General features: G+C 37.6%; 1 protein-coding gene across 3 annotated transcripts in view; it reads left to right on the forward strand.

The window, feature by feature from the left end:
- Positions 1 to 14,534, forward strand: part of HOOK3 (hook microtubule tethering protein 3) — an 84,465-nt gene that overhangs the window by 53,092 nt on the left and 16,839 nt on the right. For 2 of the 3 annotated variants that reach the window (XM_058824097.1, XM_058824096.1), the window contains exons 12-17: positions 665 to 775; positions 3,325 to 3,412; positions 3,965 to 4,034; positions 6,475 to 6,615; positions 8,830 to 8,917; positions 13,922 to 13,956. In XM_058824097.1, the coding sequence (XP_058680080.1) occupies positions 665 to 775; positions 3,325 to 3,412; positions 3,965 to 4,034; positions 6,475 to 6,615; positions 8,830 to 8,917; positions 13,922 to 13,956 (533 nt within the window). Of the gene's footprint in view, positions 1 to 664; positions 776 to 3,324; positions 3,413 to 3,964; positions 4,035 to 6,474; positions 6,616 to 8,829; positions 8,918 to 13,143; positions 13,222 to 13,921; positions 13,957 to 14,534 lie in introns of all 3 variants that reach the window. The other variant, XM_058824094.1, reaches the window with a different exon arrangement.

The raw sequence follows: 14,534 nt of genomic DNA on the forward strand, positions 1-14,534 counted from the left end.
GCAAGACTTCACTGATATACCTTCTGTTGTGCTTGGCTTTCACATTTCTGCTCACTTAATTTTAAGAGTTCTTTACTGATTTGTAGTTGAAAGCATACATGTGGCAGTGTTTCTCACTGAAATAAAAAAACCTGTTTGGGGCCTGTGGCTGAATCTTTTTGTTAGTGTATTAAAAATATTAGGACATCTCAGGTTAGGGAATGTTAGTAATGTTACCTGACTGCTTAAACTAGTAGCTGATTTCTGAGTGAGGCTTATGAAGTAAAGTTAACGAAAAATGTAGATAATTGGCTTTCTTCAGAGTCTGTTCTTTTTACTAGGCTTTTCAGAATGCAGAAAAAAATTTCTGCTGTTTCTAATCTTGATTTTTAGAACTACATGGGGTTTTTTTCTGTAAACCTTGAGTTTAAATTCTTCTTTTAGATGTAGTGAAAATACTTCACATTTTTTTCTTCTTTTGCTTGCACTAAGACCTAATATTTGAATGCTTTTTATTTATTTTGCTGAAACACAGAACAACTGATGAAAGAAGTTTTTGTATGTCCTATAAGTAACTATTTCAATTGTTTTACAACGTGAGTTGTGGTGCATTGTAATTGGCTACTTTGTCTTGTGTATTTTGTTTTAACATTTGCAGACACATTATTGATTCTTGTTCTCACAGGCAGTTGAACTACAAAACAGGTTATCTGAAGAATCCAAGAAAGCTGATAAATTAGATTATGAATGCAAACGACTGAAAGAAAAAGTAGACAGCCTCCAAAAAGAAAAAGATGTAAGTGCCAAGGTGTTATTTTTTTTTAGTAACAATAGCAACTTTGTATCATTTATAACACAGAGATATGATAATTATAGTTAGCAGTCTTTTTAAATTAGGAAGTCTTTTTTCCTCCAAAATTTTCTAATGTTTGTGTACAAAATAGTTTTTAAACCTAAGAGTTGTACAGCATGGAATAAAGTGACTGTACAAAATCATATGCAACCCATTTTCAAGAGGAAAAGCCTTAATATTTGGCATCTGAAGTTGTTTCCTGACCATTTACCATGAGAAAGTTAATAAATACCCAGAGTAATTATTATGTATTCTGAAAAGCTATTTACAACAGGGTTTCTGCAGTATCATCCTAGAACTAAATTCCTGTTGCTTTTTTTCCCTAAGGCATTTTTTGAGGTACCATAAGCATGGTTCTGTTAGTGGAATCATCAGTAGTATAGGAAGAGGCTTAGAAGTTGTGTAGAGGGAAATGTCCTTTGTGGCAATCTCAGCTTTTATGACAGCTCATTGTTGACCTGTCTTGTACTGCCAATGTGGAACACACAGGGTAGATACGAATTTATCCCCTTCCTCTTGTGTCATTTGCTGCTAGTGATTCTGTGATTAATTGCTTTGTACTCTCTTCCCAAGACTGATCCTTCAGACTTCTCTTACACACTGTCGTTTCTCAACAGTTAATTTCAGCTTATTTCTTATGAATGTATATGCAGGAGGTTCAAACTACAAAAATCAGTGTCAGCAATTGCAGCTAGCAGTTTCTTAGGCTTGTTTTAATTATAAGTCCATTGATCAAACTATCAGAAACTCTGCAGGCTTTTTCCTCAATAGTCATGGTTTCATGTCCAGTTATTTCCAAGATTTCCAAGCCCAGCACTTAAATATAATTTGAACTGAAAGTTGTCAGTTACTTTAGGTTCATAGGCGATTGATTCCCATTTTTATTAAATTTTCAAGCTCTGATGGACACTTGACCTTCACATCACTTCCATCTGCCCTTCAAATCAGGCTGGAATGCTCATAATAACTGTGTTGGTATTGTGCTTTGGCTTTATTTCCTGCTTATTATTTTTAAATTGTTTTGGTTTTTTTTTTTAATTCTTTTATGTTGAACAGTGGTAAAGTTGTTTCTGTGGCTTATCCATGGCTCAGTGGACCATTTCATCTTGCACAAAGGATCTGAATTGCAGGCCATTGTCATATAGTTTTGTGATTTACCCCCTGGCAAACAGCTTGTTTTTTGAGCCAGATGTTGTTCTTAAGTACATTCTTTTGAATGGATATGCACCTGTGAGAAGTAAATTACAGCTATAATTCCCTCATTACATGAGTTTAGTGATTCACTGTATTACCTGCTCTTTCTGTTCTCTGTTGTCAATATGTATCAGTAGAGTAGCCCACCACAGTCACAAACTAGTCGTATTTTGTCAGTTCTATCTTCTAAATAGTTACTGAAATTGATTATGTTCTTTTCCTTATGTTCTGGCAAAGCATGATAGTGTTTGATATCTTCATCAAAGTAGCTTGGAAATTTACCTCTGTGTTGTGTTATAAGTACTATAATTATTGAGCTGCTTGTACCAGTGAAGCCCTAGAGCTTTTTCTAGTCACTAAAATATTCTGCCATTTGGCAATCACCATTTGTAAAATGAAATGCTGTCAGCCAACACAACTCCATACCTATACAGAGGCAAGTTCTATCTTGGACCATTTAGTAATACTGAACATGTCTGATTTTGGAGCAAACTACATTTTGGATCATTACATAGTAGCAAATTTCTTTCCTTTTTTTGACTCTTGGCAACCTTCTGGACAAAAACTTGGTGTTATCTGTAGATTCTCATTTTTTTTGCCAAAAGAGTAGTTGTGCCAAATTGAAAGAGTATTTGCCTGATGCTACTGAAAGCTCATCTGTCTGGATCCCAAGGTGATCAAGTCCTGTTCTTCAGTTCTCTTTGGACCAAATCTTAAGCAACAAGTTTTCTTTTATAGCCAAGGTGCTGATGAATGACAAGAACAGCAGACACCCAGGAGGAATGCGATATGAAAATGTTGCTCACACTTTCAGTGGTGAAAGACAGACAAAGTGAAGTAAAAGCAGTTTGTTATGTTGACTCTGTACTTACCTGCTCGTTATTTCACTCCTGGCTGAATATTTGATTCATGGTGAGGGAAAAATCTGTGGTCTCTCAACTGTCTTTCATTTCTCTTGGAATCAACCCCAATGAAGGGAAAACAGCTGAGTGGCCCTATGGATACTGTTTACTACCTGATACCAGAACTTTGTGATACTAATACCTTGTTTTTGTAAGCTTATGCCCCTGCTATTTTCAGTCCAGTAAGATCAGCAACCCTTCTCCCAGAAAAACCCCAAACCACTGCTGCTGTGGAATATATATTACTTACATTTATTCCGTTATGGAATAGACTGAGATACCTTAATTTTAAAGTAATTTCTAGAGTTACATTGAATGATTATTAAAATTTTGAAGGCTGTTGGAGATGGATTTGGACTACCAAGACTGATATTCATTCTCTTTCCAATTATTCAGAGATTAAGAACAGAAAGGGATTCTTTGAAAGAAACTATTGAAGAACTTAGATGTGTACAAGCTCAGGAGGGTCAACTCACCACTACAGGTAAAGGACAAATAAGGAGATTAAATGCCTCTTTTCTAAAGTGTACATGAGTTTTCTGTAGAGTATTAAAGATGCTTTTGTTTAGCACAGAATAAATTTAAGCTCTTCTAAAATCAGCAGTGTAAAACTTCAACTATTCATGGCTTCATAAACAAGCAAAAGCTTTGAATGTTATTTGCATCAATCAGAATTTTAGTCTCCTCTCCAGTGGGATATTTTTATAGTGTATATCTGATTTCTATATAGTTACATAGTTTTCTTTAGAGACATATTTTCTCATGATGTTATAGTTAATTTGTATGTGTAATCTTGCGTACCTTTGTAGTTCTTATATAATAAGATAATGAGCAGGAAATAAACTGTAACAGTATTTCTTCAGAATGGATGAAATCAGATGTAATGGTTCACCAAATGAAATGCTTTTTGTCTGTCAGTCTTTCTGTAGCCTGACTTTGTGTCATTTTACATTGTCTAGCAGTAGTGTGAAGCTTCTAGAACAATGTCTACTTCTTGTCATGTGAAAAAGTCAGTGGTATGCTTTTCCTTACTCAGGATTGATGCCTCTGGGAAGACAAGAGCCTTCAGACAGTTTAGCAGCAGAAATCATTACTCCTGAAATAAAGTAAGCTAATGCATGCTTTGTTTTACTAACCTCTGCAATGGTCATGGACAAGTTGAACATTAGTCAGCAATGGCCTGGCAGCCAGGAAGCCCAGCTGTGTCCTTGAGGGCATCAGGCACAGCAGCCAGGCAAGGGAAGGGATTGTCCTGTTCTGCTCTGCTCTGCACTGGAGCAGAATCCTGTGTACAGTTTTGGGTGCCACAATATGAAAAAGACATAAAGCTCTTAGCATCCTAAGGAGGGCCAAAAGCATGGTGAAGGGCCTTGAGGGAAGCCCTGTGATGAGCAGCTGAGGTTGCTTGATCTGTTCAGCCTGAAGAGGAGGAGACTTAGCAGAGATTTTATCCTTCCTCTTGAGACGAAGAGGAAGGGTTAACACTCATCTCTTCTCTGTTGTGACCAGTGGCAGGACCCAAGGGAATGGTCTGAATTTGTGTCGAGGAAAGGTTTATGTTGGATATTAGAAAAAGTTACTTGTTTGTTGCCCTGTTCTGATTGCCTGTAGCTTGATGATGGTACCAAAAGATTTGAGTATTTTTGAGTAAGAATTAAGGGGATGGCTACAAGGCAGATATTCTGGTGGGTGTGTTATAGACCACTTGTCTAGGATACTATGCTATAAGCAGCTGGGAGAGGTCTTGAGATTGCTGGCCCTTCTTCTTATGGAGGACTTCAATTTACCATATGGCTACTGCAAATGCAGCACAGCAGAAAGGGATCAGTCTAGAAGGTTCTTCAACTGTGTGGAAGATAACACAGCTGCTGAGCAAGCCAGCTGGGGAAGATGTGGACTCACTGTGAACAGGAAAGGACTGTAGATGATATGATGATCAGAGGCCTTCTTGGACACAGCAACCACTGAATGATAGAGTTTTTGATTCACAGAGAACTAAGGAGAGAGGCCAGCAGAACCTCCACTTTGGAATTCTGTAGGGCAGACTATGACCCGTTTACCAAGCGTAGTCTGGTTTACAGAGTTGCTTGGAAGTCAGTCCTGAAGGGCAAAGGAGTCTGGGAGGGCAGGAAGGAACTGTTGAGGTGCAGGAGCAGCTGGCTGTCTCCGTGTGCCAAATGGTGAGCCAGGAAGACTGGCCTGGCTGCACAGAGAGCTTTGGCCAGAACTCGGGATAAAAAAGATTGTATCGTGTTTGGAAGAAGGGGCAAAGCCACTCAGGAGGTATACAGAGATGTTGTGCTGTTATGCGGGGAGAAAATTAGATGACCCAGAGCCCAACTAGATCTTATTCTGGCTACTGCCAATAAAAGACAATTAAAAATGTGTCTATAAATACATCCACTTAATTAAATGAGGGTTAAGGAGAATCTCAATCCCTTATTGATTGCAAGGACAACCATACCAGTAAAGGATAAGGAGAAAGTTGATCTATTTAAAGCCTCCATTGCCACAGTCTTTGATATTAACACCACTGATCTGGAAGACAGATGCAAGAAACTTAATAAAGTTGCTGGAATAGAGGAGGAAACCGCTTTTCTATGCCTGCTTACAGCTATGCTACCTGCTGTGCCACTAAGGCACCTGCAATTCCATGGGCCTGGCTGGCATCCACTGAAGGGTACTGAGGGAGTGGCTGCCTATGGGTGTTGCAAAATTCACTCTTAAACAGTTTTTGATTGTGAAAGAGAGCATCTCGACTTGCTACTGTAGCAAGTAGGGGCAAGAAAGAACTAAGAGTCCACCAGAGTGTGGACTCTGAGAATGATTCTGCCTGAGTGCTTCAACTTTTAAAGAGCCCAGGGCAACCTCCCAAGCCCCTGCCCCACCATTCTCTACAACTACCTGAAAGGAGGTTGTAATGAGGTGGGGGTTGGTCTTTTTTCCTGATGCTGTGCCAGGGAGGTTTAGATTGGATATTAGGAATAATTTCTTCACCAGGTGGGGTTATCAAGCATTGAACCCAGGGAAGTGATTAAGTCATCATACCTGGTAGTATTTAAAAGATGTGTAGACATGGTGCTTAAGGGACATGATTCTGTGGTGGACTTGGCAGTGCTGGGTTTATGTTGGATCTTGATGATCTTAGGAGTGTTTTCAACCCAAAAGTTCCTGTGATTCTGTGTAAAAAGACTAAGACTTGAAATTACTTGCTCAGGATAATGCAGTAGTTTAGTGGCAGCTGAGATTACAGTCTTTCTTCACACTTGGTATTAAGTTTTGCATTCTCGGTTCTCCCTATATATTTGTTGAGCTGTACTCTGAGATCTGATGGGAGTACTGAGGTAATTTCTTTGTGTATGTCTTCTGCAATTACAATTTAGGTTGGGTTTGTATTTGGATGTTTGAAGATATGATTGTTGTTGCAGCATCTGCCTTAAAAAGATGATATTTATGTTGTTATTTTACTTCCTATGGTAAACTGTTTTCTGTGTTGTAGATATTGATATTCCTTTTTTTAAAAAAAATTGTGTTGCATGTCTTTAGGGAGAAACTCATCCGCCTTCAACATGAGAACAAGATGTTAAAATTGAACCAAGAAGGTTCTGACAATGAGAAGATTGCCTTGTTGCAAAGCCTTCTTGATGATGCAAACTTACGGAAGAATGAACTGGAGACAGAAAACAGGTAAGAAATTTTGTCCTCTGCTTCAGTTGACCTTCCTACAGGCATCTGCAGGAGAAGAAAGATATGGATTTAATGGAATCAGTCCTGTGAAAGGCCCCAAGGATGTTATTATAGGACTGTAGAGTCTTTTGTATGAGTAAAGTCTGAGGGATAGAGACTACGTAGCCTGGAAAAGAGAAGGCTTAGGTTAGATCTTATCAATATATCTTATCAAAGTGTATGATGGGAAGGTCTAAAGAAGGTGGAGATAGACTCTTGTCAGTAACACTCAGTAACATGGCAAGAGGATGTGAGCAGAGCTTAAAACACATTATATTTCATCTGAATGTGAGAATATACCTTTTTTTTTTTCACTGTGAGGGCTGCTGGACACTGGAGTATGTAGCCCAGAGAGGTTGTCTCCGTCCTTGTAGATATTTAAAACTCAACAGGACATGTTCCTTGGCAGCCTTCTCTAGCTGACCCTGCTGATTGAACCAATCAGCATAGAGACATCTGTGAGACCACACAGAGTGCATCAGAGCATGCCACAGTATTTGGCGGATAGTGATGTGAAGCTGCTTTGTATCTAAGCTTTGAATCTGAATCTGTTACTTATCTAATCTTCCCCAGTCTTCCCCTTCAACTGGGGGAGGTGCCTGATGCCTGAGAAAAGGTAAATACTGCACTCACCTTCAAGAAGGACAAGAAAAAGAGCACGAGGAACTATTGAGATTGGTCAGCCACAGCTCGCTTTCTGGAAATTTTGCAAAGCAAGTCCATGTGGAATTTATTTTCAGCTGCATGAGGGACAGGAAAGTAATTAGCAAATGCCAATATGAATTTATTCAGAGCAAATCATGCCTAACTAATCCAGTTGCCTTAACAATGAAATGACTGCGTATGTGAAGAAGGGTGAGAGGACGATATTTAGCTTTAGCAAAGCCTTTGTTAAAGTGTCCCGTGTTATCCTTATGTTCAGAATGCTTGGATATAAACTAAATAAGTGGACAGTTAACTGGTGAGCAAAATAAAATTGATTGAACAGTGAACAGACAGCTGAGCCTAAAGTAGTATCGTGAGTGAACTGAAACCCAGCTGGTAACCAATTCCTCAGTCATCAGTACCAGCACTGTTCGTTACTTTTATTAATAACTTCACTGATGAAAGGGGCTACTCTTAGCAAGTTTGAGAATGATACCACTTCGGGATGTCCTTTTGAAAGGGAAAACTGTTATTCAGAGGAGCTCAACAGTCCAGAGAAAGGAACTGATGAGACCCCTGTCCCTGGCTGTGGAGCAGCAGAGCTGGGGTCCTAATGGGTGGCAAAGGAGGATGTGTTATCTGGGGACCTTGCAGTTGACTGTGATCTGAACAGTCCTCACTGAGGTGCAGGCTGTCAGTCTGTGAAAATGATTGTTCACCTCATCAGAACTTATAATGATGATCAATACTTATCACATCTGGACAGAGCATGTAATTTTGGATTCCACAGTACCAGAGAAATGTGGATGTATAGAAGTGCAGCAGAATACTGCTGAGGTGAGAGACGATGTAATGTGTGATAGGTGGGATAAAACTGAGAACTGGGTTTGTCCAGGCCAAAGGAAAGGTGACATAGATGAGAGTACTGTGAACTGCATCTGCCTGGTAGAAAGAAGACAGATTTGGGCTATTCTCAAGAGATTATTAGTGGGAGGACAAGAGGCAACAGACAAAATATGGAGTATGGTCCAAACTCTAGTAGAGAAGCCCAAAGAGACTGTCCTTACAAGTGCTTGAACCTGGTACTGGATATGATTCCCAGCAATCTGCTGTAAATGCACCTGCTTTAAGGAGGAGGTTAGATCTAGGCAACCTGTGGACATCTCTTCCAACCTACAGGTTTATAGCATTCTGTGATGATGTAGAAGTAAAAGCTAGCAGCTCTCTCACAGTAAAACTGAGTGTTAAAAGGTCTTCTTTCATGTATACAGAACTGATTTCTGAATGCATTTATGTTGTCCTTGAGGAATATGAGAATGTTCTGGATGAACATCTGGGTATTATAGTCTCTGGAACTGCTGTAAGCTCTTAACTCCTGCTGTAATTTTCTTGTGAGTAATTTATAGTATTGCATTTTTTTGTGTAGATGATCTGAAAACACTGGACACTAAAAATTGATAAAAATCTGAGACTGCCTTTTGCAGTTTGTTTTTTTTTTTTCTGAAAAAGAAATTATGTTCTCTTTCCTAGATTGGTAAATCAGAGGCTTCTGGAAGTACAGTCCCAGGTTGAAGAACTACAAAAATCTTTGCAGGATCAAGGTTCAAAAGCTGAAGATGTAAGTAGTAATGTACATCAAACTTACATTCAATTAGTTACTATATTTGAAACTTTCACCTTTTTGTAAAAAAAAAAGAAAAAAAGCAAAAGAATTATACAAACTGAGATTTCTAGTAGTTTTGCATATTTACTTGTATGGTCTTACCAATAAATTGTGCTTCTCTAACTAGGGTGTAAGACAATTGTCTAGAAGAAAAAACCATCCTATGTGGAGAAGGTGTCATGCATGTTTAATTTGAATAATTGTGTCTGTTGCAATAGAAAACTCAGCATTTAAATTATTTAATTAGAGTAGAGAGTTTTGCAGGGAATTGAGAAAATGTTGATTCTCCATGAATAAAACATCGGAAGTTGTTTTGGGTTTAGTTTTCTTAATGAAAGGCCTTTCCAGCCACTGAAAGGTCCATAGTTCTTCCTGTAAATGTAATCTCAGAATGAAAAAAGCCAGACAGTCTCCAAAACTAAAAAAAGAAATCAAATAATTAGGCCCGCAACACAATGCAGCTTTTCCTGTTTCTGTATACAGGATTAACTTTATTTTAAATGTAAGAATACACATTGTAGCTGAGTTAGCGTGGAAAACAACTTTCAGGCTTCCACTAAAAAATTGTTTATCTCCTGTATTTCAAAAAAGAAGCTCTATAACTTTATTGAAAGCAGCGATTTTTTGGACTGTACTTGCATAGTGTATGCTCACAATCTCAGTGTATCATGTTGCTAACTGGCAACAAACTGTAATGTGCTGCTTTCTGTTTTTGTGGGTTTGTTTTAACTAATTTATATAAAATAGTGAAAGTTTTTTTTATTAGATGCTTATGTAAATTTAAATTTAAGAGTATGTTAAATTTAGTTTACCCTTTAAATTTTCAGAATAAACTATATGAATGTTAAACACCTAGTTGATTTTCATCAAGATTATTTTCCTGAGTAACTTACAATGTGTTTTAGAATGCACATTAAAATAGGTCTATTCTGAGATGTTCTTTGTTGTCTTGATTATTGGCCAAAATCTTTTCAGGGTGAACACAACTATGAAAGAATTATTCTCAGATACTGAGTATTGTAAATGATCTCTGTCAAGTTGTAGTCAGCTTTATTTACAGCAATTTCAATTTTGTCCGTTTAGAGGCTCCGGTTGGGTCAGTAATTTAGGGTGTGTCTGCACTCGTGGCTTCTGTGTTGGTCTGACCATAGCATGGTGATCCCATGGCATGTTTTGCTGAGTTCAATCTGTAGAATTTAATTTACTCTTAAGGAAGTAAAAGAGTGAGTGTAGACTCAGGGAAATATTGAAGATGCAAGAACCGTTGTGGTCTCCTCATGCAATCTCCCTTGTAAAGCAGAGCAAACATCAGAAGTTAAACCCAGCTGCTCAAGTGGGTTGAATTTGGGCTGAGACTACCTGAGTTATCTGGAGGATAGGCATACAAAAAGAGTGATTCTTCAGAAACATAAGAAAAAGCAGTAGGAGAGACATAGCATACAGTTTACCAGTACATCATTTTCAGCTGTTTTCCTCTGGTTTTTGCTATTTTTATGCAAAATTACACTGAGGTTCATATTTTTATGTACTTATACCGGAAATGTGCTCAATCCTGAAAATGCATTTTAATTCAGTCCTGAAATGTATGGTGAGAGCTCAGTTTGTTGGGTTTTTTTGTTTGTTTGTTGGTTTAGTTTGGTTTTTTAAAGTTTTGTTTTAAAGCTGCAGTTATTTTTAGACATGCCCAAAAAGGGGTAGAGGTAGTGTCGTAACCCAGGCAAGTGTCCTTGTAGTGTTACATGCTCTGTGCCAAGGTCCACAAAGGCAAACAGCTTTGATTTTGTACTGAAGTGCAGTGGAAAGCAGCTGTGTGCCATTGAGCCTGTAATGGGCACTGGCACATTCTGTTGGGATGCATGATTAGTCCATTTGGAGTGTTACCCTGCCAGCCAGGCAAAGGCCTCCTTACCCCCATCTTTCAGACTACAGAATCAACTCAGATGTGTCTGGTGTGCTCAGAATAGGTTTGATTTATTGTCCCCCAGAATGCAGTAGTCATGTGGGGCTACTCAACAGTTATCTGAACTGCTTTGACTACATAATTTGCGTGTCTTATCACTGTCTTTTATCATCCTCATTCTCCTGTTCTCTGCCCTAATCCCTTCCTATATATACACCCTGCCTTTAGTTATTTCTGAACCACTTGTTAAATTCATCCCACACCTAATGTTTTTTATAATGTAACATATGCACTCTTGGCCTTACATGCTGTTACTGATACACACCTCCCTAAAAGGTCCCTAGAATTCTGTTGCCTCTTCAGTTAGCCATGAGGTTCAGTCACTTTTTCATTTGGTGAGACACTGGAACAAGTTACCCAGGGAAGCTGTGGATGACCCATCCATGGAATAGTCAAGGTGAGGTTGGACAGGGCATTGAGCAACCTGATCTAGTTGAGGGAGTCCCTGCTTGTTGAAGGGGTTGGACTGTGTGACCCTTAAAAGTCCATTCCAACCCAAACCATTCTGTCATTACTCTCATCATTCTTGAAAATCTGACCATCCATCATGGTTGTTTTGTGACTTTCAGCACCTCATAGTGTTGCTGATCTCATCCAGTAGTCTTCTGACATGATGACCCACACCCTGCTAAGTTAGCTTAACCTCAGGCCGGAACCTAACCATCTGCCCCTAACTTTAACATGTAAAAGTAAACCAAATTTTGCCCTGAAAAATAGGACAGACTTGTTCCTTTGGTTTGTTCAAGCATTAAAGGAACTTCAAGCTAAAAGACTTTTCTTTCTGTAGTGTTCAGGAGACTTGTCTTCCTATGAGAGAACAAAAATTATAGCAATTACCCTTTTAGATTTTTATCAGTCTTTAAAGCTTACTTTTGATACTGCAAAAATCCCAGAAGTAGTCTTTGCCCATTTTTAGAGTGATCTGCTTGACTTTATCTGCCAAGTATGTACAGGGTCTTTGGGTACCTAGAATGGCACATTGAGTGTTTTAGTCTCTTTCTTAATCATATGTCTTGGGTCAGTTAATGTGGGTAAACTCATTTCTACTTATTTTAATTGTTTGGGCTGTTTATCACAATTAGTTTCTTGTGTATGAAAACATGATCTGTATAGCTGGGAGAGAGGTTACCCCCTCAGCAGTGCAGATACTAGGTAAATAATACAGCAGGGGAATCAGTGTTGAGTACTAGTTGTGTCTGTTTCAAGATAAACCCAAGTGCAATAAAAGGATGCAAAAAAAAAGTTGAGTTCAATTTTGATTTTGTTATCTTAGGGAAATGGGCACTGCTTCCAGGTTTTTCCCCTTCCCAGGCAGCCAGTAGTCCCCTAAATGATCAGGTACAAGTGATGGGGCCAGTTCAAATGATTTGTGACTGATAAAGATGCATACAAATATTTTTGGTTACATAAAGGGTAGTGTTGCTGCAGCTGTTCAGAGTACTGCAAAAAAGAAAAAAGTCAGTGGTCGAAACCTGCAGATCCTTAGCTGCTGCAAATTTCTGACTGTGAAATCAGTAGAGCTGTGTTGACTTGTTCTTATGGCTCCCCACCTTTCTTGTCATGCAATAAGAAAATCTCTTGTAATAATGTAAAAACGTGCCCCAGGAATGTGATCAAAGACAATATTTTGAAGTATAACCAAAGTAAAAAGCTTTTTGAGTGCACACAGTAATTTTTCCTGTTAGCAAGGTGCTAAATCTTTGTAGAAGGAACATTGGAGAAATAACAATGAAGTAATTTTGTTGATTATTTTATCTTGTATTTTGATGGTGTTATGGACCATCAGTCATGTCCTAACCCTTCCATGTGATTAATAGTGTATAAACACAAATTAAAAAGGCAGTTGCTGATTTAAATATTCTACATTTGCTTTGTATTCAATCAGTGTGGCAATAACACAATTCAGCATCACATCACAAAAACACCTGCCATCTCTTAATTCTAGTAGCCCAACAGACTGGCTATTTTCTTTGGTTTTCTTAGTTATATGATTTTTGTTTTAAAATTACTTTTCTAAATAGAAGTTGCTTTCCTTTGAAATTCTGATTTAAACACAATGATTTGTAAATGTGGTTCTTTATTCTTTTTATATTTTTGGGTTTAGTGCCATGCTTTAGTAAATGTTACAAGATGAGAATTGCTCATGAGAACAGAGGAAGAAATTGCACATGCGTGAAAAATGCATAGCTTTAACTTTTTCTGTTCATGACTTTCTAAATAGTTTCTTCTGTTGGCTGCTGTTTTGCTTTATACTAATGTCATCTCTGTTTCTTGGCATGGGCTTCTGCTCAAGGCTATTGTGAGTATGGCTTTCTATTTACTTAACACTACTTTCAGTTCATAAACATTTATTGAGTTTGTTTTTTTTTTTCCTTTTGAAAAATACTCACTATGTATGAAGTGAGTTTAAAGTTTAAAAGTTAGTTCCAAAGTTTTTATTCAAGGAGCTTATCTAAATGTGATTTAACCAGGAAGTGGAACACTGTAAGTTGTGTGGTGATTTTTATGTGTCTGTAATCAATAAAGATAAGAAATACAAAAAAGGTGACATTTTTGCTACACTGCAGTTAGAACACTCTACTCCTTCTAGTTTCTGTGGGGATGGGAATTTATTTCAACTAATTTGCTACATGACTTCATGCAAGTTGCAATGCAATATCGGTAGAACAGCTTTCCTTGCAAATTTTGCTGCACTTTCCAATACAAAGTACTGAACAAATTATAACAACTGCCTTCGAATTCTGTCATTTATGGATTTTACTTTTATTGATCTAGTTCCTGGGAAAATACTTGTAAAGTTCTGAAGGGTTCTAATTTTACTAAAGTCACACAGCTGTGAAGAGAAAGGTACTACAGATGCTTTACAGTTGTGATTTAAAACTGAAGTAAAAAAGTTGGATTTTGGTTGGAATGTCAAAATTGCATGTTTTAAAATAATTTTAAAAATATATTAAAGCTTCACAGTATATTAAAATAAAACATTTAACTTTCTGTTTTAGTCAGTTCTTCTGAAAAAGAAACTTGAAGAACATCTGTAAGTATTTTTGTTTCCCTATTTTGTTTACAGTTTGAAATTGTGTTTTTCTATATAGTGAGGAAGGCAGTCATTTGTGATGGATCTGGAAAATATGCAACTAAGAGAGGTTAGATAACACAGGAATATTTGGGAATCTGCTGTTCAGATTCTAATTTTTCCATAGAAAACCATTGTGAAATTAAGAGCAATGAGGGAACCATCATCTTGTGTTGGGTAGAAAACTTTGCTTGACATTGTGCAAATCTTTGCTCAAGAGAACAAAGTAATTTTTTTCTGAGGGAAGCATGTTAATATGAAAATTAGTTTGTTTACTATTTATTATACATTATGTCATAGAAGTAATTCTTTAGGAAGTGCTGCCATTTTATTGTGCTATTTTTGCACATCTTTTACTTCCCTAAAAGAATATTTGCTTTTTGACTGTCTTGCAAAAAGAAGTTTCTGTTGCTTTTCGGTTTAGCCATTCTTTCCTCAATGTAATACAGTATGAGTATTCATTTTAGGCTCTCATTGTACAATTAACTCTAAGTTCTATATTAAGTACAGTTATTGACAAAGAAATTGTTTGCTGTTGC

The sequence above is a fragment of the Ammospiza caudacuta genome, chromosome Z (assembly GCF_027887145.1).
Source record: "Ammospiza caudacuta isolate bAmmCau1 chromosome Z, bAmmCau1.pri, whole genome shotgun sequence".
NCBI lineage: Eukaryota > Metazoa > Chordata > Aves > Passeriformes > Passerellidae > Ammospiza > Ammospiza caudacuta.